The sequence below is a fragment of the Musa acuminata genome, chromosome BXJ3-4, assembly GCF_036884655.1.
Source record: "Musa acuminata AAA Group cultivar baxijiao chromosome BXJ3-4, Cavendish_Baxijiao_AAA, whole genome shotgun sequence".
Lineage (NCBI taxonomy): Eukaryota > Viridiplantae > Streptophyta > Magnoliopsida > Zingiberales > Musaceae > Musa > Musa acuminata.
The window spans coordinates 39,775,333-39,798,492 of NC_088352.1; the positions used below are offsets into that span (position 1 = coordinate 39,775,333).

A 23,160-nucleotide genomic window follows, 5' to 3' on the forward strand; every position below is an offset into this window, starting at 1 on the left:
CCCGTAAACATCCGTAATTCTGTAATTTTCCTTTGCTAATTTATAATTACATTCTATAACTAAAGAAAATGAAGAAAAGGAATATTATGTACATATACATAATATTATAATAAATAAAAATCATTATATGTATCATTTTTAATATATTATTTTGAATATAATAGGAAGTTATTAATATGATGGTACGAGGTAAGAGAATCGCAGACTCTTTGTGTCTCGATCGAGGGACCGAACATAGACGGACACTTTTCCTTGGGTATATTATGGGTCCCATAAGCAGGTTTGTGGGTCCTCGTCCACAACTAAAATAAAACGAGCTTGATTGGAAGCTCGACCAAGATTTAGGCTCTGTAACCTAAAATTGGGGCGACGAGTTCAACAGTGAGCGCGTGTTCCTCGACCTAGTTTTTGGGCCCACAAACGTCTTCTCACGTAGACACACCCATAGTGAGTAGTCATAGTGAGGTAACTTCGCGGCCTAAAATTGGGTATAAAGTTGGGTGTCGACTCTGCATAACATAATACTTTCTTGATAGCTCGGCGACTCGTCCCACGTACCACTCACCACACCATGCGGCTGAGTTGTCCCAATTTGGTGCTGCGTAAAATACTTGGTGAAGGTTATTGGCAGGTGTCGGAGTGGCTACATTTTAAAGTTTGTAAAAGTAACAGGCTGTCTTCGCCTAATTAGGATCTTTGAAAAAAAAATTATTTTAGAATTTTCCTGTATAGTGCCTTTATTTTTTTCAAAATATTTTTTCATAAATAATTATTTTACTCTTGGATTTTTTCGGACTGCTATCGCCTCCACCCTATATTGTCGTGCTCGTTCATGACCCTCGTATAAGGAATGATGAAGCATAAGGGTCGTCGTCATTACCCCCCTACATTGCCTCCCCTTCCCTCTGATTGTCATACTATTGCCTCATGGCACTCGCATGAGAACCGTCATCGCCTTTGTGAACCTTGTCAACCTTATTAACCTTGTGCTTATATATCTCTCTCGTAACTCTTATACGAGGAAGGAGGTGGTAAGGGTCATCGTCGCTTCTGTGGACCCTATTAACCCCCTATCAAACCTATAGTCATCTTTATACCCCTTCGTTACTCACATGAGGGCCGCGATGCATGAGAGCTATGAGTTACAAATCTAGGAGGAGGAGACAATGATGTAGAGCAGAGCCGAGGAAAGGTCCGATAAAAATAGGAGTAAATTTATCTTTTTTTCACAAATAAAGGGATGCTCTACGAGAAATTTTCATAAGTAAAGATTTTTTTCAAGAATTCATCCTTGATATATTTGGTATATATATTTTATAATATAAAATTTGGATACCTCATCGATGGCCATGGCTCCTTCCACTCTATCGCCATCACCTTCAAGCAACATCTCTTTGAGGCTAAAGTTGACATTCTATGCCACAACGTATTTGTTGCCATTTTGACATCGGGACCTATGCAACTCACATCCCTAAAGGAGGTCATCAAGGAGGCAATCGACCTAAGAGGTATTGACGGTGAAGGGGTTCCGAGGCCTAGGAGAGTTGTAGGAGATCGTTAAGAGTAGCAACAAGGTGAAAGCTAATACTAGAAAAAAAAGAAGGCTACCTTAGAAGTAAGTGGGAAAGGATGAAGAGTTTTTTTTTTAATTATGAAAAATATGGGACATGATAATATGAGAACAATAAAAAAATATATTTAAAAAATAAAAAATTAATAGAAATTACTCAAGAAATATTACTAATGAGATTTATGATTTTATTATTGTTGTTGTCATTGCTCAAAAAATATTATTCTCAAACTTGTGATCAGGATCTATGTTAAGTTGGGTGAGTTGAATCGTTTCTTGAAATATAAAATTTTGTATGATCAAATTGAATCATGAGTCAACTCGTTGAAATCGGTTGACTCATTCGAGTCAACTCCTAGAGCTCTATTAAAAGTTAAAAGATAGATAGAACTAATGTCACACAATGAGAAAGTTGAGTCTGACTTGATGAGCTCCATAAAAGGTAATATAAAAATGAAACCAATATCGTGCGATGAGAAAACGAACTAAAGCCCCAACTTCCATTGCTGTTGTTGCCATAACGAACTCTATCAAGCAAGTACCTCCTCTCTCTTTCTTCGTGCAATTTCTTCTATAATATCTCTCACTTCTAAAATTTATATAAGGACCTATTTATAAATTTGAAGACCTATTTATAAATATAAAAATTTTAAGAATTAAATTGTTAAAGTTAAATAATAATAATAATAATAATAATAATTTTATCCTATCGCCTCCCATGCACTTTTGTTTCCCACATGAGGAAACAGAGCAGGAGGTGCTGTGCGTCCGGGAGGAGAAGGGAAGAAGAAGAGAAGAAGGGAAGAAGAGGGAAGAAGAAGAAGAGAGGAAGGAGGTTGCAGCTAGGGCTGCGACACCTCTGTTTTCCGCATGAGGAAATAAAGGAGGTGTGGTACGTCGAGAGGAGAAGGGAAAAAGAAGAGAAAAAGAAGAAAAGAGAGAAGAGAGAAGAAGAATAAGAGGAGGCTACGGCACCTCTGTTTTCCCACATGAGGAAGCAGAGGAGAGGAGGTGCGGTGCATCGGGGAGGAGAAGGGAAGAAGAGGAGAAGAAGAAGAAGAGAGAAAGAAGGTTGTGACTGTGGCTATAGCTGTAGCAAATGCGGTTGGGAAAGAAGAAGAGGAAGGAAGAAGAGAATGAGAGGAAGAAGAGGGGGGGAGGAAGGAAGGAAGTAGAGGAGGGGGCTACGACTACAGTTGTGGTTAGGAGAGAAGGAGTGGAAGAAGAGGTTACAGTTGGGAGAAGAAGAGGAAGGAAGAAGAGGAGAGAAAGAAGAGAATGGAAAGAAGGGGCTACGGCTATGAGGAAGGAAGAAGAGAATGAGAGGAAGAAGAGAGGGGAAAGAAGAGGTTGTGGCTATGGTTGGGAAAGAAAAAGAGGGAGGAAGAAGAAACAGCAACTATGGAGGAAGAAAGAAGATAAGAGAAGAAAAGAAAAACAAACCAGGGAGAAGAGGAGGAGGAAGAGTAGAAGAAGGTTTTAGACTTAAAACTTTCTTGGATCAAAATGTTTGAAAGACAAATGTCCTAATCCTTTTCTACTATAATTTTTATCTTCTCTTTTGCTAGGAAATTTAAATAATTCTAGCCTTGTAATATGATATCTCTCTTATTTGGATGTAAAGATTTGAATATGAAAAATTATCGATATTCTTACCATTCTACCTTGTTTTAGTTATAAATCTCTACACTAATTTTTAATTTAGGTAAAAATTATTTGATCTAAATATAGACTCATAAATCTTTCTTTTGATAGTTATTTTAAGGATTTAGAGTAAATTTGCTTATCTAAGCTTATGTTTCAAATGACCCTATGGATTTTACAAAATAGGGATCATAACTTCTAACCTTTTGATACTAAACTACTTATAAATCCTTGTTGGAAATTCTGATTTATACAAAAATTACTTTGTAAAAATTAGACTCATATATCTTTTTTTTTATATATTGATTGAAAGATTTGGAGTGCAAATACCTACCTAGTTATCTATTAAATTTGATACTATAAATTTTGTAAAATAAAGATTTTGTTCTTTGACCTTTAGTTACCAAATTATTTGTAATTCTCTTTTGGAAAGTTCAATTCATATTAGACTTATTTTATCTGAAAGTAGATTAAACTATATTTTTAAGATATCCTTCTTAAGTAAATTAGAGTATAATTGATAGTTTGAACTATTTATAAAATATCCCTTACAGAATCTACTAGAACAAAACTTTCGTCAAATGTGCTTATTCTAGCTTTATCTCTTTGGACATTGAATTTATCTAGCATTCTTCCTTCAATTGAGCTATATATGATTGTTTGGAATCCTTATATACTTTTATTTTTATTTTCTTTTAAATTTGAATACACTTGTGAAAGAATATATTTGTATTATATTGACTCATAAAGACACATGTATGTTTTATTGTTCCGCATGTGCTTCCCATATGTGTCAATTTTATTATTCACAACGTCCTTTTATACTCTAGTATTTATAGGATAATATAAATCTTTATCAGAAATTATAAAAAGAGTTATGCTTAGAGCTTGCGATGCTTTGTCGACCCCCTATGACTTTACTCAGACGCGGGTGGATAAAGCTCCCAGACTTTGGAGACTTATATTTAGTGGTCAATCAGACATAGATGAACCATATTAGGTTATGATCATACTTTACATTCTATGTATTTGATATGATATTCAAAGGTTTAGTTATATGTTTCTATGTGCGCTTTGGATAAGAATTAAATGAATACAACATTAAATATGACATTTAAGCTTTTGTTTCGTATTTGTTCTTTTGATATGCTCTGAAATATTTTATATGTCATTGATATGCTCCAAAATATTTTATATGTCATTGATATGTTTCGAAACATTTTATACGTCGTTGATATGCTCTGAAACATTTCATATGCCATTGATATGCTCCGAAATATTTCATGTGTCATTAATATATTTCGAAATATTTTATACGCTATTAATATACTTTGAAATATTTCATACACTATTGATATGCTTCAATTACTATTTACTCTATTTTTTATGAATCAAATATGTTTTGAATGAAATGACATTGCGATTCTATTTCTAATGAGATGATATCTATGAACTCTTATATCTCTACCATGCGTTTTGATACCAAATTTGTTTGAAACTATCCTCTCTTATCGTTGTTATGCTTATCACTTACAGAGTTTTGTAACTCACTCTGTTGTTATATAAAATTTTCAAGTTAACTTGTCACTCATTGAAATTTTAGAATTGGACTGAGGTAGTGGAAAGTTATTCAGATTTTGGGTAAGTTTTATCAGTGGATATATTATATTATGGTTGTTGTAGAAGTATATTTTATATGTAATGAAATGTTGGCAATAGATTTGAATTGATATATTTGTAAAAGTTTTAAAAGAGCTCTCACATTTAAAATTTTAGAATGTTATTTTTAGTTTACGATGAAATGAATTCATGATAAATGATTGGAGTTTTTTATTATATAAATTCTTACTCTTGTGGATTTATAAGTGTGGTTAACGTTTTGTTAAATTGGCTTGGGTTTTAATAAATGTGAATTGTTGAGTGATGTGTTATAAATTACATAGATTTTATGGAGGTGAATGATACTTAATGTTTCTCAATGTCCTCAAATGTTAGTTTGGATTCTGGATTAGATTGTTGATGAAATTTTAATAATATCGACTTAAGATAAGATCACACTTCTTAAATGTGATAATTCGGGGAGGACGTAACATCTCCTATTTATCTTTTATCGCTCTTGGCTCCCATACTTTGAACATACATCCTTGCCTTCCCTTATCGCTCTTGGCACTCGCCCTTGGATTCTCATGCTTTAAGTCTACATCCTTATCTTTCTTTACCATCAACATCCCTCACTTGGATTCTATTACTCTCAATTGACCTTATACTATTCTCAACCCCCTCTCCCACAAAATCATGTTAATTTTTGTTTCTATTATTTTATTATTATGAATAATAATTTATGAATAGTGAATTACTGTAATTATGACTTAAATTTTGCTATAATTTTGAATATCGTTAATTTTGATGTTAATCTTCTTCTTATTTTTCTAGTTGGGACAATTTAGTACCTTAATAATTTGTAGATGATTAAATGAATATAATTTGATACTTAGTGGTGATAATTCGAATATGAAATGATATGAAACTCATATTATGTCTAATTTTTATTTTAATAATTATATATATATTTTATTATTTTTATATTGATGAGCACTTAGCGCGTTAGGTGCTTTGATGACGCACGGCCCGAGCGCCCGATCGGGGGCCCACAGCGCCTTCACTTGGGCGGCGCGTGACTGAGCGTAGGCGCTGGGCGACTCAGGCGACCGCCTGATTCAAATCGGACAGGATCGAGTTTACTGGATCCGGTTCGATCGAACCAGATCAACGAATCTTCACACAAACCGGCGCACACTTGCGACGAGACGACCCGTGGAAACCTAATCGGCGAACGGCGGTGGCAGCAATTTCCTCTCCATCAACGAACGGCGGCGGCAGCAGCGTCTTCCTCCAGCGGGCTTGTCGTCGGTATATCTCTATCTCTCTCTCCTCCTTCTTCGCCGTCGCACACTCCGCCGTAGCCGCCAGCGTCTTCCCCCCCCCCCTTCTCTCAGCGTTCTTCCCCTCCCCCCGCCGCCAACGTCTCCCTTCCCTCTTGCCTCCACCTTCGACGTAGCCACACCCCTGTCTCTTTCTTTACGTCTCCCCGCGGCCGGCGTCTACCCCTGTCTCTTCCTTTACGCTCGCCGCTGGCGTCCGCTCTTCTTCGCCTCGTCGCAGCCGTCTTCTCCTCTTCCTCCCTGCGCCGATAGCCTCCTGCTCCTCCCTACGCCAGCGGCTTTCTCCGTATCATCCTTTCACCCCCGCGGCCAGCGTCTACTCCCCCTTCGCTTCGCTGCGGCGAACAGCCTCCTCCTCCTCCCTCTTCCCCTCCCAACCGACAACAACCCACTGCCACCCAACTGACAGCAACACAACCGACAACAATCAGACAGCCACCCCAACCGTCGGCAACCCTCTCCCTTACCTCCTCCTCCCTCTCCTTCTCCTCGGACCACCCTTCATCCTTGCTCCCCTCCCAATTGAGGGGAACCCCTTCCCATACCCAACAACCCCCTCTCCATCATCATCATCCTCCTCCTCGTCCTCCTACTACGTTAATTGTTTTTATAATATAAATTTGAACAATGTAATTTGGTCCTTTTGTGCTATTTTTTGTTTTAATGATTATATCTATTAGTCATGATATATATATTTTTAAAATTTTAATAATCGGGAGAGCCTCATGTTGCCCGAGCGAGCGCCTAGTGCCATGTTTTGGCCCCTTTGGCGCCATTTACCGCCTCTCGCCTTTGACTATACTGATTCTGCGGTGGTCTGCCTCAGATTAAGCTACTCAGGAATTAGAACTAAAAGAATCTAACATTGAGATTTTCCTGTTCAGAACACATCAAAAGGCAGAGTGTCCATGGGAACTGAGAAATTTATGTTCTCTAGCGCTCTTAACAGGAGGGAGCCCAACAAACAAGATGAAGAGGCCTCTGAAGAGGTAACAGAAGAGTGAACGCTCACTTTCATTCGAGAAACTTTTTATTCCTCATGTCTTCCAAATCTTCTTCATTCATCTAATTGATCTTCTTTATGTTAATAGGAAGAGGAGGAGTTGGAGCACGAGCTTGCTGATATAACCTTCGAAGATCTCCAAAGAGCTCGGGCTGATGGCTCCCATGGCTCCCATGCCTCTAAGCTTAATCAACAACTGAAGCCCAGCCGTGCTAACAAGAATAGGTATCTCAGTTCTTTTTTTCTTGTATTTTGTAATTGATTGGTACTGATTATACACATTGGTTTGGAATTTCTTTGTTGAATAGGCCAATGGAGATGAGTAGCAAAGTGAGAGTTGGGAGGTTTAGGGAGGTCGTCCAGGCACCAAAAAAGGTGAGCTTTTGTGATACCACAGTTTCATATTCACATATTCAGAAGTATGCCTGATGTCATTTGAAGTACAGTTGTGGAGTCGGATATGTTATTTTGCTGTATTGGTGGTGCCACGCCATAGTCAATTGCATGGTGTTACAGAACCCTGCTATCTGCATGAGATGCATGAGATGCCAGCATATAAAATGTGTACATACAGCAATACTTTTACACAGCATGACATCTGTGCTAGTACAGTCTGGAAATGTGGTGTTACACCAAAGAGAGGTAGGTTTACAGTATGTTACGGGGAATGGATCGTCAGTATATCACCTGAAGTTACTTGTTTAACCCTGTCATGCTTATGCATTTGCTTCCATATCTGTGTGAGCAACACTGTCAATACTGCTTTGTGACTATGCCACTCTTATGATACTGGTCTTGTCCCATTACGAATTATCTTAAAGGACTATTAGAATGATGTCTTAAAATGCTTTTTTGCACTTGTTAAATGCATTTTAAAATACATTAAAATTTCATCTCCAACAGCAGCAGAACTCACTGATTAAAGTAATTGCTTCAGATAACCAATGCTTTAACTTGTCCTAGTGCTTACACCGGATTTGCCAAATACCAATCCTCTGAGCCCCTCGGGACAGATATTCGGATGTCATTCTGTTTTGTCTTAGTTCAACAATGATTACTCTGTTGGATTTGTATTGTTGTGATTTTTAATGCTTTACAATTATTTATGAACAACTTTGAGTTTGGACCTTGTATTGATTCCCATAAAATAAAACTCTTCAAATTGCAAATAACATCACAACTCCATAAGTTGCAGTTTAGTGAACTACTCACTTTTATCTATTGTTTTAAGTGTGGTCATCATTTTTTTTGCAGGTCGTAAGAGATCCACGGTTTGAATCTTTATGTGGAACTCTTGACACAGATGGGTATGCCTTTTATTCTTCTTCTTCTTCTTTCCTTTTTGGCGATTCTTTTGTTTTGTGTGTGGGGAGTGGGGGAGGTTTCAAGTACCATGGAATAAGCTTTATCCAGTATCCTAGATGTTCTTTCTGATTGTATATATAATTTTGTGTGCATTTTGGTCCACGTGCTTAACCACAAATGTTCAGAAAATATTATTCATGATTTTAGCACACCAGTTGTTACCTAGAACACAATGAACATATTTAATGTAATCCCTTTTCTAATAGTCAGTTAGATCATTTGGAAATTTTTTGAAGATTTGGATTATAGGAATGATCAACAGCTATGTCATCATATTGATTACGTCATCATTTTCTCCCTTTGTATATTATTTTGTTTAGAGTTGTATGAGAAATAAAAGAAAGATTTAGCTCATTCAACTAATTCTGCCAATACCAATAGAACATAAAACAAGAGTTACAAAATAAAAGTATATAGGTTGATAGATCTGACATATATGAATTAGTTAAATGTTGAAGCTACTTATATTAAGAACATGATCAATTTCAGGCCATCAAGCCGAAACCATTTATGCTTGGAGAAAGAAAAATACTATGGTCTGTTACTTGTTTGGATTCAGCATATCCTGATAAATTAATACATTGATTGTCCCACTGTATCTTTACAATTATCCTGTTTAGTAAACTCACTGAACTGTGACTTTATATTAAAAAATGTTAACAAAGGCCCTACATTGATGCGTGTGGCATAGACAATGGACTCGAGGATGCTGCCGATGTCGTAACATTTTGATGACATGATCCTGAATATAGTTCATGCTTACTGGTGCACATGAAATAAGCAGTTACTTGCAATGTGGGAGTTCCATGAGATGGTATCTTGTTCTGGAATTGTGTCAGACAATTTTACAGGCATTTGCATAACTGCTGTAATTTGACTATACTGAGTGTGAGGACGTTTGTTCTTTATATATGTATCATTTGCAGCCGCTTACTCTATGATACCTAAATGTGAAAAATGGATTCTTTCAGCACTTATAAACATAGATTGTGAGACAAGTTCCATGTAGAACTTCTTGGATCATGAAACAAAAAGTGAACTGACTCTTACAAATTGACAAAGATGAAAAGCTAATTGTTCAGAAGTGCGACAACTGGAACCAATTTGCATGAGTATACGCATGCTAATTTTGTGACTTTTTATTGTGCTACTTTGAGTGATACCTATGGTTCAAGTTAGGATTTGCAACCTTGTTCTCTTTAAGAGTTCAGCTTTAATTTCTTCAAGAAAAAGTGAAAGGAGAAAAACAATGGCAAAACCCCATATCCTTTCATGAAGAGAAAAAATACTTACAATAATAGAGAATGATCTGAGGATCGCTAACGAATTTCAAGCCAATATTATTGTATATTGCTAATTGGGTGGAATGTGCCTTCCAGAAATTTATAAACTGTAATAAACAATGTACAATATTTCAAAGGTGGTGTCGAGGTATCTTTGTTGAAAATAACCTAGTCAATTGAACATTAAATACGCTTAATTAAGATGCTTCCTTTCTTTATGTATCCTTCTTATGTGTTTCCTGTTCTCACATGTTTTTTCTGAGTTGGTTCCTTTATTGTTGTACCGTTTGAATGGATACATCACTAAATGGTAAAAAAAGTAAACTCAATAATTGTGCTGTTACATTATTTTTCCTCTAAATTTTAGTTGTTTCATTAACATTATGCTTTCTTCTGTTATTTTAACAAACTAAATGTTTTTATTATGTTTTTTTGCTGTAATACCAGGTTTAGAAAACGGTACAGTTTTCTGTTTGAGGTTGAACTTCCTGCAGAGAAAGAGGTGACTTTTTCAGATGAACATGTTTTTCAAATTATTACTGAATGATAGATAGTTGTACTAATGCCATTGGATGTCTGCAGAGACTTCAAAAGTTGATCAGGAAGTCAAAAGACCCAAATGCAGTTGAGGAATTAAAGAGCCATCTTTCTTGGATTGTACGTCTTCACTGAGAGAGTCTAAATTAAATGTTGCTTCATTGTTTCACTGTTTATTTACTTACTGATATTATTGTCATCTTAGTAATGGTTCATTTCAGCTTTTATCCTAAAAAAAGGAATAAAACAAGTGCACATTTGTGTAATCTTAATTGTAGACTCTTGATTGCTAACCTCAAACTGCGTGATGTGACAAAAATTCATTCACTCGTGATTTTGTCATTCACTCGTGATCCTATTCCTGCTTCCTTCTGTTAGTGTAAACACCTTTTTTCTACTTAATGTAAACACCCTTTTCGTTAGCCGTGACCCGGGAGGTCGTCTCGGCTCGTTCGGGGGTCCGAATGGCGGGGATCTCCCTGGGGCGGTACTCGTCTCCTCCGGGGTGGTCGGGTACGGCCTCGGACTTGGGGTGATGCGGCGGCTCTTCCCGAGCGGGGATTGCTGGCGCGTCCCGGTCGGGAGACCTCGGCTTGGTACCTGCACAATGGTCGGGTGCACTCGACCCGACCCCTCCGACGATCAAGTTAGAGAGATGCTGTGGCGGTTGTTTTGGGGGAATTTTGTCTTACCTTTCCCTTCAGGCTTGGGGACGTTTATAGGGAGCTCGGCATCCTCGGCAGCGCCATCCCGTCGGTCGGGGCCGTACCTCTGATGGCGTCCGACATCGCTGAGGACGTTGCGTATGGGAACGGGGAATCGCAGGGTATGGGCCAGCTTCAACCGCTACCCACTCCTGTCTCGTCCTACTGTGCTGGGTCAACTGAAGGGGCTGCGGGCCCTGCGAGGCTAATCGTCCGGACGCAGGCTGTTGCCCTCGTGGCTCTCCCTGGGGCGCCGCGCCTGTCCACGTGCGGGGGAAGTCGCCGGGGGTGGGGTTTACCATTTTTTGCCATATCATATCCCCCCCCAAAGGAAGCCACGACTCGGCATCGGACGGTGGGGATTCGAGGCATGGCTTTTGATCGGCAAGCGACGGTTCTTTTTGTGGGTCGCGACCGGGACTCATGTTCGGGGCGAGCAGGCCGCGCGGCGTAGGTGCTTTGGTCGGGGAGCGCGTCTCGGGCGGGCTGGCCGTGCCGAGGAGGTGGTCTCGGGGAGCATGCGGCCGAGGAGCACGTCTCGGGCGGGCTGGTCGCGCCGAGGAGGTGGTCTCGGGAAACATGCGGCCGAGGAGCACGTCTCGGGCGGGCTGGCCGCGCCGAGGAGGTGGTCCCGGGAAACATGTGGCCGAGGAGCACGTCTCGGGCGAGCTGGCCGCGCCGAGGAGGTGGTCTCGGGGAGCATGCGGCCGAGGAGCACGTCTCGGGCGGGCTGGCCGCGCCGAGGAGGTGGTCTCGGGAAGCATGCGGCCGAGGAGCACGTCTCGGGCGGGCTGGTCGCGCCGAGGAGGTGGTCTCGGGAAACATGCGGCCGAGGAGCACGTCTCGGGCGGGCTGGCCGCGCCGAGGAGGTGGTCTCGGGAAACATGTGGCCGAGGAGCACGTCTCGGGCGAGCTGGCCGCGCCGAGGAGGTGGTCTCGGGGAGCATGCGGCCGAGGAGCACGTCTCGGGCGGGCTGGCCGCGCCGAGGAGGTGGTCTCGGGAAACATGTGGCCGAGGAGCACGTCTCGGGCGAGCTGGCCGCGCCGAGGAGGTGGTCTCGGGGAGCATGCGGCCGAGGAGCACGTCTCGGGCGGGCTGGCCGCGCCGAGGAGGTGGTCTCGGGAAACATGCGGTCGAGGAGCACGTCTCGGGCGGGCTGGCCGCGCCGAGGAGGTGGTCTCGGGGAGCGTGCGGCCGAGGAGCACGTCTCGGGCGGGCTGGCCGCGCCGAGGAGGTGGTCTCGGGAAACATGCGGTCGAGGAGCACGTCTCGGGCGGGCTGGCCGCGCCGAGGAGGTGGTCTCGGGGAGCATGCGGCCGAGGAGCACGTCTCGGGCGGGCTGGCCGCGCCGAGGAGGTGGTCTCGGGAAACATGTGGCCGAGGAGCACGTCTCGGGCGAGCTGGCCGCGCCGAGGAGGTGGTCTCGGGGAGCATGCGGCCGAGGAGCACGTCTCGGGCGGGCTGGCCGCGCCGAGGAGGTGGTCTCGGGAAGCATGCGGCCGAGGAGCACGTCTCGGGCGGGCTGGTCGCGCCGAGGAGGTGGTCTCGGGAAACATGCGGCCGAGGAGCACGTCTCGGGCGGGCTGGCCGCGCCGAGGAGGTGGTCTCGGGAAACATGCGGCCGAGGAGCACGTCTCGGGCGGGCTGGCCGCGCCGAGGAGGTGGTCTCGGGAAACATGTGGCCGAGGAGCACGTCTCGGGCGAGCTGGCCGCGCCGAGGAGGTGGTCTCGGGGAGCATGCGGCCGAGGAGCACGTCTCGGGCGGGCTGGCCGCGCCGAGGAGGTGGTCTCGGGAAACATGTGGCCGAGGAGCACGTCTCGGGCGAGCTGGCCGCGCCGAGGAGGTGGTCTCGGGGAGCATGCGGCCGAGGAGCACGTCTCGGGCGGGCTGGCCGCGCCGAGGAGGTGGTCTCGGGAAACATGCGGTCGAGGAGCACGTCTCGGGCGGGCTGGCCGCGCCGAGGAGGTGGTCTCGGGGAGCGTGCGGCCGAGGAGCACGTCTCGGGCGGGCTGGCCGCGCCGAGGAGGTGGTCTCGGGAAACATGCGGTCGAGGAGCACGTCTCGGGCGGGCTGGCCGCGCCGAGGAGGTGGTCTCGGGGAGCATGCGGCCGAGGAGCACGTCTCGGGCGGGCTGGCCGCGCCGAGGAGGTGGTCTCGGGAAACATGTGGCCGAGGAGCACGTCTCGGGCGAGCTGGCCGCGCCGAGGAGGTGGTCTCGGGGAGCATGCGGCCGAGGAGCACGTCTCGGGCGGGCTGGCCGGCCGCGCCGAGGAGGTGGTCTCGGGGAATGTGAGGCAAGATCGTCGTTCTTTTCAGGCGTCGAGAAGTCGTAGCGGCCGTTCTCTACGTTGCTTCTTGCAGCGGCTTTGGGTCAGCATTTATGGCGGGGTGTCCGTTGGTCTTCCCTGATGCGAGCGGGTGTGCGGATGAGCTGTCGGCCGCTTAGGGGGAGGCGAAGGGACGTCTCTTTCGGCGGGTCTTTCCCTACATAAATGGCGTGTCCTGTCCGTTTCGTGACTTCTGCTGCTGAGTCTTGGGCCTCGTCGTATCTTTCTGCCATCGCTCCTTCTCCCCTCCCACGCTACCATCCCACCGTCGCTCCCTCTTGTTCGTTCCAAGAGCCGGTAAGGAGTGTCCTTCTCACCTGTCCCTTCGCCTTCGTCCATCGACCGAGTCCGGGAGAGCATGCCTCCGTCTTCCCCGGACGAGGAGGCGGCGCGAGCCCTTGAGGCGCTAATGTGGCCGCACGACCTCGACTCGGTGGTGAGCGGGTCGTCGCTGGAAAAGCTCCGGGAGCGTTATTACATCCCGGAGGAGTTTGTCCTGGTCGCCCCTGATCCGGGGCAGCGGTCATACGACCCGGTCCCCCGAGGTTTTGCGCTGACTCAAGATGCCCTAGAGGCTGGGTTGCGCCTTCCCCTTCACCCCCTTATTGTTTCCTGCTTATCTCTCTGGCGGATTTCGCCTTCCCAGGTGACGCCTAACTCATGGCGGTACCTGGTAGCGTTCTTGGGGGAGTGTTACTATGCTAACATCACCCCTACCCGAAACCTCTTTCTTTCGTGTTTCCGCCTTCTCAAGGGGCCGGGGGGCTATTTCGTGTCGGCCCGGACTGGCTTTCGCGTCGGGGGAGCCCCTTCGAGTAATAAAGGGTGGAAGGGGCGGTTTTTTTACGTCAGCTGGCCGAGGGATTGGGGCTTCGGGGTTCGGTGGGCGGTGAGGGTGATAGATAACACCGTCCCGGATTTGAACGACGAGGAGTGTCGGGATTTGAAGAGGCTTCGGGCAATCCTTCCCGGCTCTCAGGCCATCCGAGCTATGACCGAGGAGTGGCTAGCCGAGGCGGGTCTTAGCCCGGCTTTCGGGGGTATGTTTATAGAGGGTGTTCTCCACGTTTTTATTTGTTCCCCCAGTTTGTGACGGTTTCGCTTGTTTTCTTCGCAGGAATGAAGCTCCTGTCCCTCCGTGGTGGTCGCTCTTCGTCGGCTTCTTCCCCTCGCCAGTCCGCTGCTTCCCCTCTGCGTTCCCCAGCCGACCCGGTGCCCGGTTCGGCGGGTGCCCCATTGGAGATCCCTGCGGGACGTCCGTCCAAGAAGGCGAGGACGACGGGTCCGGGGAGAAACAAGGCGGGGACCGCTCCTCCGACAGTCGTGGGTGCCAATCGGTCCAGTCGGGAGGAGGGGCCTTCCCGATTTGAAGGGCCCAGCCAGGGGGCGGCCGGGAAGAGGGCGAACGTGCCGACGGTGGATGATTTGTGCGGGCTACGTGCGGGGGCCGATGAGCCCCTATGGGCAGCGGTGATGGGCGAGCTTCCGACAGGGGAGGCCTCCGACCCGCTGGTCGCCCGATGGAAGGGGCTGTCCCGAGGGGACCGGGTATGGGCTGGAGGAGATCCTTCGGCCGCCTTCCTCCGAGGCGTGCTCCACCCCGACCTGGCTCGGGACCTGTACACACTGCCCTCGGAGACCATGCTCAGCAAGGCGGGGAGGTTCCTGACGTTGGTAAGCATTTCGCTAACTCCGGGTGTCCCCGCAACTGTGGTCTGACCCTTATTTTCTTGTGGCAGGGCCTCCACTATTCGACGGCGCTGATGGATCGAGTGCGCGACGCTGGCCAGATAATCTGGGACTTCAGCGAGCGCAACTCCGAGTTGTGTCGTCAGCTGGAGGAGATCCGGGCTGGGTCGGGCCCCGAGGCGGTAGCGGCTGCGGAAAAGCGCGCGACCTGTTTCGAGGAAGAAGTGGCGCGTTTACGAGCGGAGCTCGAGCGGTCGAGCGATTCGGTCAAGGAGCTCCAGGAGTTCCTTCGTTTGGATCGGGCCGAGCTCCGCCAGTCGAAGTCAGAGGCGCTTGGTCTCTCCGAGAGGGCGGAGAAGGCCGAGGCTGAAGCCCGCGCTGCTTCCGAGGCGTTGGCCGAGGAGCTTCGCCTCCGCCCATCGAAGGACAAGGAGGCGATCGACGCCTACAAGAAGTCCGAGAACTTCGAGCTCGGACTGACCCGAATGGGGCGAGTATCCTACGAGTACGGATACAGGATCGCCCTGGGTCGCTTCGATTCATGTCCTCCCGGCTCCGCGGTGGAAAGGGATCCGTTCGCCTCCCACCCTGTGGACCTGGAGGTGGATATGCCGGAGGACGTGCCGTTTGACGACCGCCCGAAGACTCCGGGCGAGGAGTGAGGGTTGTTTTCTGTATGGGTTGAGGGTGTGAGGGTTCTGTATATGGGCTTCGACTTCTGTATCCCCTCCTTAATAAGATGATCTTTCCCTTTCGACTTTCCGTGTTTGCGTATTTGTCTATTTCTTCAGACGAAATATTTCCTAAGGTTCTGTATGTTCCAAGTCCGGGGCACGGGGTCGCCATCCATTGTTGCGAGCCTGAATGTCCCCGGTCGGGACACTCCGATGACTCGATAGGGTCCCTCCCACTTCGGGGCCAGTTTCCCCCTTACCTGGGTGGGGTGGCTGACCTCGGTTTTGCGCAGGACCAGGTCCTCTAACTTTATTGACCGGGGTCGCACGCTCCGGTTGTAGACCCTCGCTACGGCTCTTTTGTAAGAAAGGGCTTTCTGGTGTGCGTCGGCCCGTCTTTCCTCGAGCAGGTCCAGGTTCGATCGGAGCCCTTCGCCCGAGGCTTCTTCGCTGTAGTCTGCCGTCCGCGGAGTCGGGACGGCCACTTCGGGTGGTAGCACGGCCTCGGTCCCGAACGTGAGGCTATAGGGAGACTCCCCGGTCGGGGTCTTGGGGGTAGTGCGAAGCGCCCACAGGACGCTCGGGAGCTCGTCGATCCAAGACGATCGGGCAGCGGATACCCTTCTCTTGAGTCCGTCGACGATGGCCCGGTTGGTTACTTCAGCTAGCCCATTCGCCTGGGGGTAGGCCACCGAGCTGAACCTCAGTTGAATTTTGTGCTTGGCACAAAACTCTTGGAATTTCCTGCCGGCGAACTGCGGCCCATTGTCGGCGACGACGGATTGGGGCAGGCCGAAACGTGTTATGAGGTTTCTCCATACGAACCTTTTCACTTGCGACTCCGTGATGGTCGCTAAGGGCTCGGCTTCGACCCATCTGGTAAAGTAGTCCACCCCCACGATGATGTACTTCCGCTGGCCGGAGGCGGGCGGGAGAGGCCCGAGTATGTCCAGCCCCCATTGCGCGAATGGCCAGGCACAGTCGACGGGGGTGAGCAGGACCGCCGGCCGTCGGGAAGTGCGGGCGTGCTCCTGGCACGAGCTGCATCGCCGCACGAGAACTTTTGCGTCCTGGCGCATGGTCGGCCAGTAGTACCCCTGTCGGAGTACCTTGTGCGCCAGGGCTCGCTCGCCTATGTGTTCCCCGCAAGCCCCTTCGTGCATGTCGGACAGAACCGTCCAGGCTTCGCTCGGCTCCAGGCAGCGCAACAGGGGGCGCGAGAAAGACCGTTTGTACAGCCGTCCTCCTATCTCGGTGTACCACGCCTGCGTTCGACGCAAGCGCCGAGCTGTAGTCGTATCGTCAGGCAGGGTCCCGTCCTGCTTGAAGCGTAACATCTCCTGTACCCAAGTGGCCGGCGCGCCGTGAGCGACGGTGGCGACGACCTCTATGGCTCGGCGAGGGCGTTCTTCGGTCTCGGGTCGAGCCCAGGGGAACGGGCCGGACGCCAGTTTAGCCAGGGCGTCGGCTCGCTGGTTCTCGCTCCTGGGAACATTCGACAGTTCAAAATGGGCGAACTTGGCGGCCAGGCTTCTTACCTGCGCTAGGTATTTCGCCATAGTCGGGTCCCGGGCCTCGTATTCGCCATCGAGCTGCCTAGCCACCAGCTGCGAGTCGGTGATGACGCGTATGTCGGTCACCTGCATTTCCAGTGCCAACTGGAGTCCCGCCAGGAGAGCCTCGTATTCTGCCTCGTTGTTGGTGGCTCTGAACCCGAAGCGGAAGGAGCGCTCGATCGAGCGGCCGTCGGGTGTTGTTAGTACCAGACCCGCGCCGGCGCCTCTCGCGTTGGCCGAGCCGTCTACGTGGAGGGTCCAGGCGTCGCGCAGCGGCTCGAGTTCTTCGCCGGTGTTCGGGGTCAGCTCCGCAATGAAGTCTGCCACGGATTGGGCTTTGATGGCGGTCCGAGGTACGTATTGTATGTCGTGCTCGCCGAGCTCTACTGCCCATTTGAGGAGACGCCCTGCAACATCGAATCTGGACAGAACAAGCCGAAGCGGCTGATCGGTTATTACCTCTATCGGGTGGGCCTGGAAGTAGGGGCGGAGTTTCCGCGCCGACAGGATGAGCGCCAGCGCTAGCTTTTCGATTGGCGGGTATCGCTCTTCTGGCCCGCTCAGCATGTGGCTGACGTAGTAGACTGGTAGTTGTTCGCCGGAAATTTCTTTGACTAGCACTGAGCTGACCGCGTGCCGAGAGACGGCAAGGTAGAGACTCAGCTTCTCCCCTGGGGAGACCGAAGCGAGTCGAGGGAGGCTGGCCAGATGTAGCTTCACCTGCTCGAAGGCCGTCTCGCATTCCGCCGTCCATCGGAAGTTTTTCGGATCCTTCAGGGCCCGGAAAAAGGAGTGGCAGCGATCTCCCGATCGGGAGAGGAAACGCGATAAAGCGACTAGCCTCCCGTTAAGGCGCTGCAGGTCTCTGGTCGTCCGGGGAGGCCGCATGTCGATGATGGCCTGTATCTTTTCCGGGTTGGCGTCAATCCCTCTCTCGTGCACGATGAATCCGAGGAATTTTCCCGAGGTCACACCAAAGGCGCACTTGGCGGGGTTGAGGCGCAGGCCGAACCTCCGCAGAGTGTCGAATGTTTCTGCCAGGTCAGAGGGATGAGCCTCCGCCGTTCGGCTCTTTACGATCATGTCGTCGACATATACCTCCATGTTTCGTCCGATCTGGTGGGCGAACATCTTGTTCACCGTCCTCTGGTAGGTTGCCCCGGCGTTTTTTAATCCGAACGGCATAACTTTGTAAAAATATATCCCTTGCTCGGTGATGAAGGCTATATGTTTTTGATCTTCGGGTGCCATCCTGATCTGGTTGTACCCGGAGAAGGCATCCATGAACGAGAGTCGGGCGTGGCCGGCCGTGGCGTCGACCAGCTGGTCGATCTTTGGCAGGGGGTAGCAATCTTTTGGGCAAGCATTGTTGAGACTGGTGTAGTCAACGCACATCCGCCAGCTCCCATTAGGTTTTTTGACAAGGACTACATTGGAGAGCCACTGTGGGTACTTTGCCTCTTCTATGAAACCGGCCGTCAGAAGCCGGTCTACTTCTTCTCGGATGGCCAGTTGCCGATCCGGGGCCTGTCGCCTGGGCCTCTGTTTCACCGGCCGGGCGTCGGGCGAGATGTTTAGGTGGTGCAGCGCGACTTCCGGGTGGACTCCTGCTAGGTCGGCCGGCGTCCAAGCGAAGATGTCGGCGTTGACTCGCAGAAGGCCGACGAGCTGTTGTTGTTCTTTTTCGAGGAGTCCCGACCCGATTTTGACTGTTTGATCGGGCCTTCCCTCGACCAGCGGCAAGTCGACAGTGGCTTCTTTTGGCTCGGGGCGGGGGGTTGGTTTTTTTCCCTCCCGGGGGTCTTCCAGCGGGGATTGGATCCTTGCTCTTTTGTTTAATGACACAGCGGTCAAGTAGCAGCGCCTGGACTCCCAGGAGTTCCCCGCCACTTCCCCGACCCCGTCGTGGGTCGGGAACTTGATGGTTTGATAGTAAGTTGAGATGACGGCTCGGGTCTTGTTGAGGGTTGGCCGTCCTAGGATGGCGTTGTATGCTGTGGGGAGGTCGACTACCAGAAAGGAGGTCATCACCGTTTTTGCCTTCGGGAAGGTCCCCAGAGTTAGGGGTAGGGTGATGACCCCTAGTGACGAGATTGAGGCGCCGGTGAACCCCGTGAGTGTCGAGCATACCGGCTGCATGTTCTCCTTTACCAGGCCGAGCTTTTGGAAGGCGTCCCAATAAAGTATATCGGCCGAGCTTCCAGTGTCGACCATGATTCTTCTCACTTGCGCGTTGGCAATTCTGGCTGATATCACCAGTGCGTCATCATGCTCGGCCAGTTCGGATCCCTCGGTCGGGAAAGTGACTTCGGGACCTTTTTCGGGTTTGGAATCCTCAACCCGGGAGGCCCTGGCGTATGCCCTTCCACCCGCCGCGGAACTCCCTCCGGACGCCGGCCCGCCGGTTATGACATCTATGTGTTGCTCGATGGGGCCCTCCGGTCGTGGCGAGAGCTCCTTGTCTGGTCGGAGGTATGAACCGAGGTGTCCTCGGCGGATGAGCTCCTCAATTTGCCTTTTTAATTCCCGACACTCCTCGGTGTCGTGACCGGGCTGTCGGTGGAAACGGCAGTATTTGGAGCGGTCCGCGAGCTCGCGCGGGCTCCTCATCGGGTAGGGGTCTTTGAGAAGGCCTTTCTCCTTAATATGGAGAAATATCTCGGTCCGAGAGGAGTTCAGGCCCGGAAGGGGGGACCTAGGTACCGCATCGTCGAGGGCGGCGGCCCTGCGCCGAGAGGTGGCGGGCTGTTGCTGTTGGGGTTGCTCTGGCTTGACCCTTTTGCGCTCGTCACGCTTCCCGACCATCCATGCCTCGGCAGCGATGTACTGGTTCGCACGCTGCAACATTTCGGGTACCGAAGTAGGGGGTCGCTCCACCAGAGACCAAAAGAATCGGGTAGGGCGCAGGCCCATCATGAATGCCTGCATCATCAAAGAAGGGTGAGCATCAGATAGCCCGCGGATTTGTGCGGTGAAGCGGTTCACAAAGTGAGAGAGGGGCTCATCCTCCCTCTGGTTGAGCCCGAGGAGCATCGCCACCGACGGTTTCGGCTTGGCATGAGCCAGGAAGTTAAGCTCAAAGTCCCTGGTCAGTTGGTCGAAAGAGGCGATGGTCGCGGTCTTCAGATTGCTGTACCACGCTCGGGCCGGGCCCCGCAGAGTTGTCGGGAACGCCCTGCACATCAGGGCGTCGGACGTCCCGTATAGCGCCATTTGGGCGCGGAAAGCAGCCACGTGGTCTGCCGGATCGGTGGCACCTTCATAAGCATCTAGTGACGGGAGCCGAAAATGCGGCGGGACGGCCTGCTCTTGAATCTCGGAGACGAAGGGGGACCCCTGGTGTTGTTCGGCCCCCGGGTCTCCCCCGGTCCGGCGAACCTCGCGCTGCACCTCGTCCAGCCGGCGGCCTACGAGGCGTAGCTGGGCCCACAGTTCCTCCGCTGAGCCTGAAAGTGGGGCTACGGGCGTCGGGTGCGCCGCTGGTTCCTCCGCTCCTCGGCTCCCGGGTCGGGTCGATTGGCGCGGTGGCGAAGCGGGAGACTCGGGGAGTGGTGCGGCGTTTTGAGCGCCGGCGGGCCGTTGCCGCGGTGGGGGTAAGGTTGAGTGTGAAGACGTCGGGGGAGAGACCAGCGGGATGATGGTCTGCACTACTCCCGTAAGGGCCCGAACCTGATGCGTGAGGTCGTAGAGGGCTTCTGGCGGCACGGGTGAGGGGCCACCGGGATTGGCGATGGGAGGCGATAGGCCCGGGTCGTTGAATAATCGCCAATAGCGCTCTGAGGTCGCGGCGGGGCGCTCGTCCCGAACTCCCTCCTGTTGGGGGTTTTCCTCCATCGCGTCGGTCGCGTGCGACCGGATGACTGGGGGTTCGTCGGAGTGAGCCTGTGGATCGCTTGACATTCGGACCGGCCCTCCTTCTAGCGCCATTATGTTAGTGTAAACACCTTTTTTCTACTTAATGTAAACACCCTTTTCGTTAGCCGTGACCCGGGAGGTCGTCTCGGCTCGTTCGGGGGTCCGAATGGCGGGGATCTCCCTGGGGCGGTACTCGTCTCCTCCGGGGTGGTCGGGTACGGCCTCGGACTTGGGGTGATGCGGCGGCTCTTCCCGAGCGGGGATTGCTGGCGCGTCCCGGTCGGGAGACCTCGGCTTGGTACCTGCACAATGGTCGGGTGCACTCGACCCGACCCCTCCGACGATCAAGTTAGAGAGATGCTGTGGCGGTTGTTTTGGGGGAATTTTGTCTTACCTTTCCCTTCAGGCTTGGGGACGTTTATAGGGAGCTCGGCATCCTCGGCAGCGCCATCCCGTCGGTCGGGGCCGTACCTCTGATGGCGTCCGACATCGCTGAGGACGTTGCGTATGGGAACGGGGAATCGCAGGGTATGGGCCAGCTTCAACCGCTACCCACTCCTGTCTCGTCCTACTGTGCTGGGTCAACTGAAGGGGCTGCGGGCCCCGCGAGGCTAATCGTCCGGACGCAGGCTGTTGCCCTCGTGGCTCTCCCTGGGGCGCCGCGCCTGTCCACGTGCGGGGGAAGTCGCCGGGGGTGGGGTTTACCATTTTTTGCCATATCACCTTCTGTGTCCTTGCTCTATAGACTGAGAACCCAAGTCTCATTTCACATATTGAATCACAAGGTCAAGGTTTTGGTGGAAGGCCATCTTTAAGAACAAGACCATGTATTAGTAGTTCTATCTAGAGTGCAGAGGCCTTGGTTCTTATCCAGATTTAACCTTATATGGAATGTGCTAGTCCGCAACATAATATTCTCTGTGATTGGTTTGTTTTTATGGTCGAAAATGCTTTACAAATTCATTTTCTTGTGCACAATTTACTTGAAATTTGGAAATTTGTGCTAATAATATCTGCTGAAATTATCTATGTTACATTTTGGATGACCTGAAAGGCTAATCATTGTCTAAAACAACTTTGGTTATTCAGGATAAACAGATAAAATCAGGTCCTCAGAAGAGTGCTGAATCTGAGATTTTGTCTGAGCATATAAAGAAAGAAAGAGAAGCAGCAAAACGTGGGAAACAACCGTATTACTTGAAGAAATGTCAGTCTACATGCTCATTTGTCTCTTTTTTGCATCTCTATAGGTGCACAACAGTCAGATATTTCTTGTGTGCTTGTGCTTGTGCTTGTGCGTGTGCATGTCTTCCTATGCTCTGTGTTTCTTCTTGTCTCATCTAACTTGAATTTTGTTTATGCAGCGGAAATTCGAGAAAGAAAACTGATACAGAAGTACAATGAACTCAAGGTATTATCTTTTCCCATTTAACCTTGGCTGTTTGTCTGAAAACATTACAATTTTCTTAATTGGCTTCCACGTTTTTCTTGAGTACATCACAGGCTGCAGGCAAGCTTGATTCTTACATTGAGAAGAGGCAGAAGAAAAATGCTTCCAAGGACCACCGTTACATGCCCTACCGCAGATCTGGCAATGATGCACAAGAATAGAGGCTTGTGCTCTTGTTCAAAGTCAATGTGCTCTATTTATTTCCATCCCAACCCCGAAAGAACTCTCTGCTACTGCTCATTCTGCAGGATCTTGTGGTGCCCAGGGCCGTGCCGGGGCCTTGTTTGCTTGAATGCCCAGAATTGTTCTTGTTTGATATTATCCTCTTTTTAGAACAAGATCTGGATAGTTGGTCATATATGTTGCAAACTATGGGTGCCTGCTTTGCCTGTCAAGATGCCAAAACTAGTTCTTTGGAATTGGAATTGTATTGAATTCTTAGCAATCCCAAGCAGCAACTATATCACTAAATCTCCTTTTGTTATGTATATATTGCTTCCATTTCTCTTTAGCTAGTGTGGCTTTATGGTGGTTTCCTGTGTCATGTAATGGTGCTTGG

The 23,160-nt window shown here is 49.5% G+C and overlaps 2 protein-coding genes across 3 annotated transcripts; both read left to right on the plus strand.

The window, feature by feature from the left end:
- Positions 1–5,964: 5,964 nt before the first annotated feature.
- Positions 5,965–23,112, plus strand: LOC135636286 (uncharacterized). Of its 2 annotated transcripts, none has more exons than XM_065147937.1 (10): positions 5,965–6,124; positions 7,041–7,133; positions 7,248–7,384; positions 7,468–7,534; positions 8,414–8,466; positions 10,255–10,309; positions 10,390–10,464; positions 22,241–22,358; positions 22,516–22,562; positions 22,655–23,112. In XM_065147937.1, the coding sequence occupies exons 2-10, from the start codon at positions 7,065–7,067 to the stop codon at positions 22,760–22,762; spliced, it is 729 nt and encodes a 242-aa protein (XP_065004009.1). In that variant the 5' UTR covers positions 5,965–6,124; positions 7,041–7,064; the 3' UTR covers positions 22,763–23,112. The 2 variants fall into 2 exon arrangements, with proteins under 2 accessions (XP_065004009.1, XP_065004008.1); XM_065147936.1 differs by having other exon boundaries at positions 5,966–6,124; positions 7,041–7,145.
- Positions 13,151–15,865, plus strand: LOC135636284 (uncharacterized). Its single transcript, XM_065147934.1, has 3 exons — positions 13,151–14,417; positions 14,495–15,051; positions 15,117–15,865. Exons 1-3 carry the CDS (start codon positions 13,736–13,738, stop codon positions 15,726–15,728), a joined length of 1,851 nt encoding a protein of 616 aa, XP_065004006.1. The 5' UTR covers positions 13,151–13,735; the 3' UTR covers positions 15,729–15,865.
- Positions 23,113–23,160: the final 48 nt, after the last annotated feature.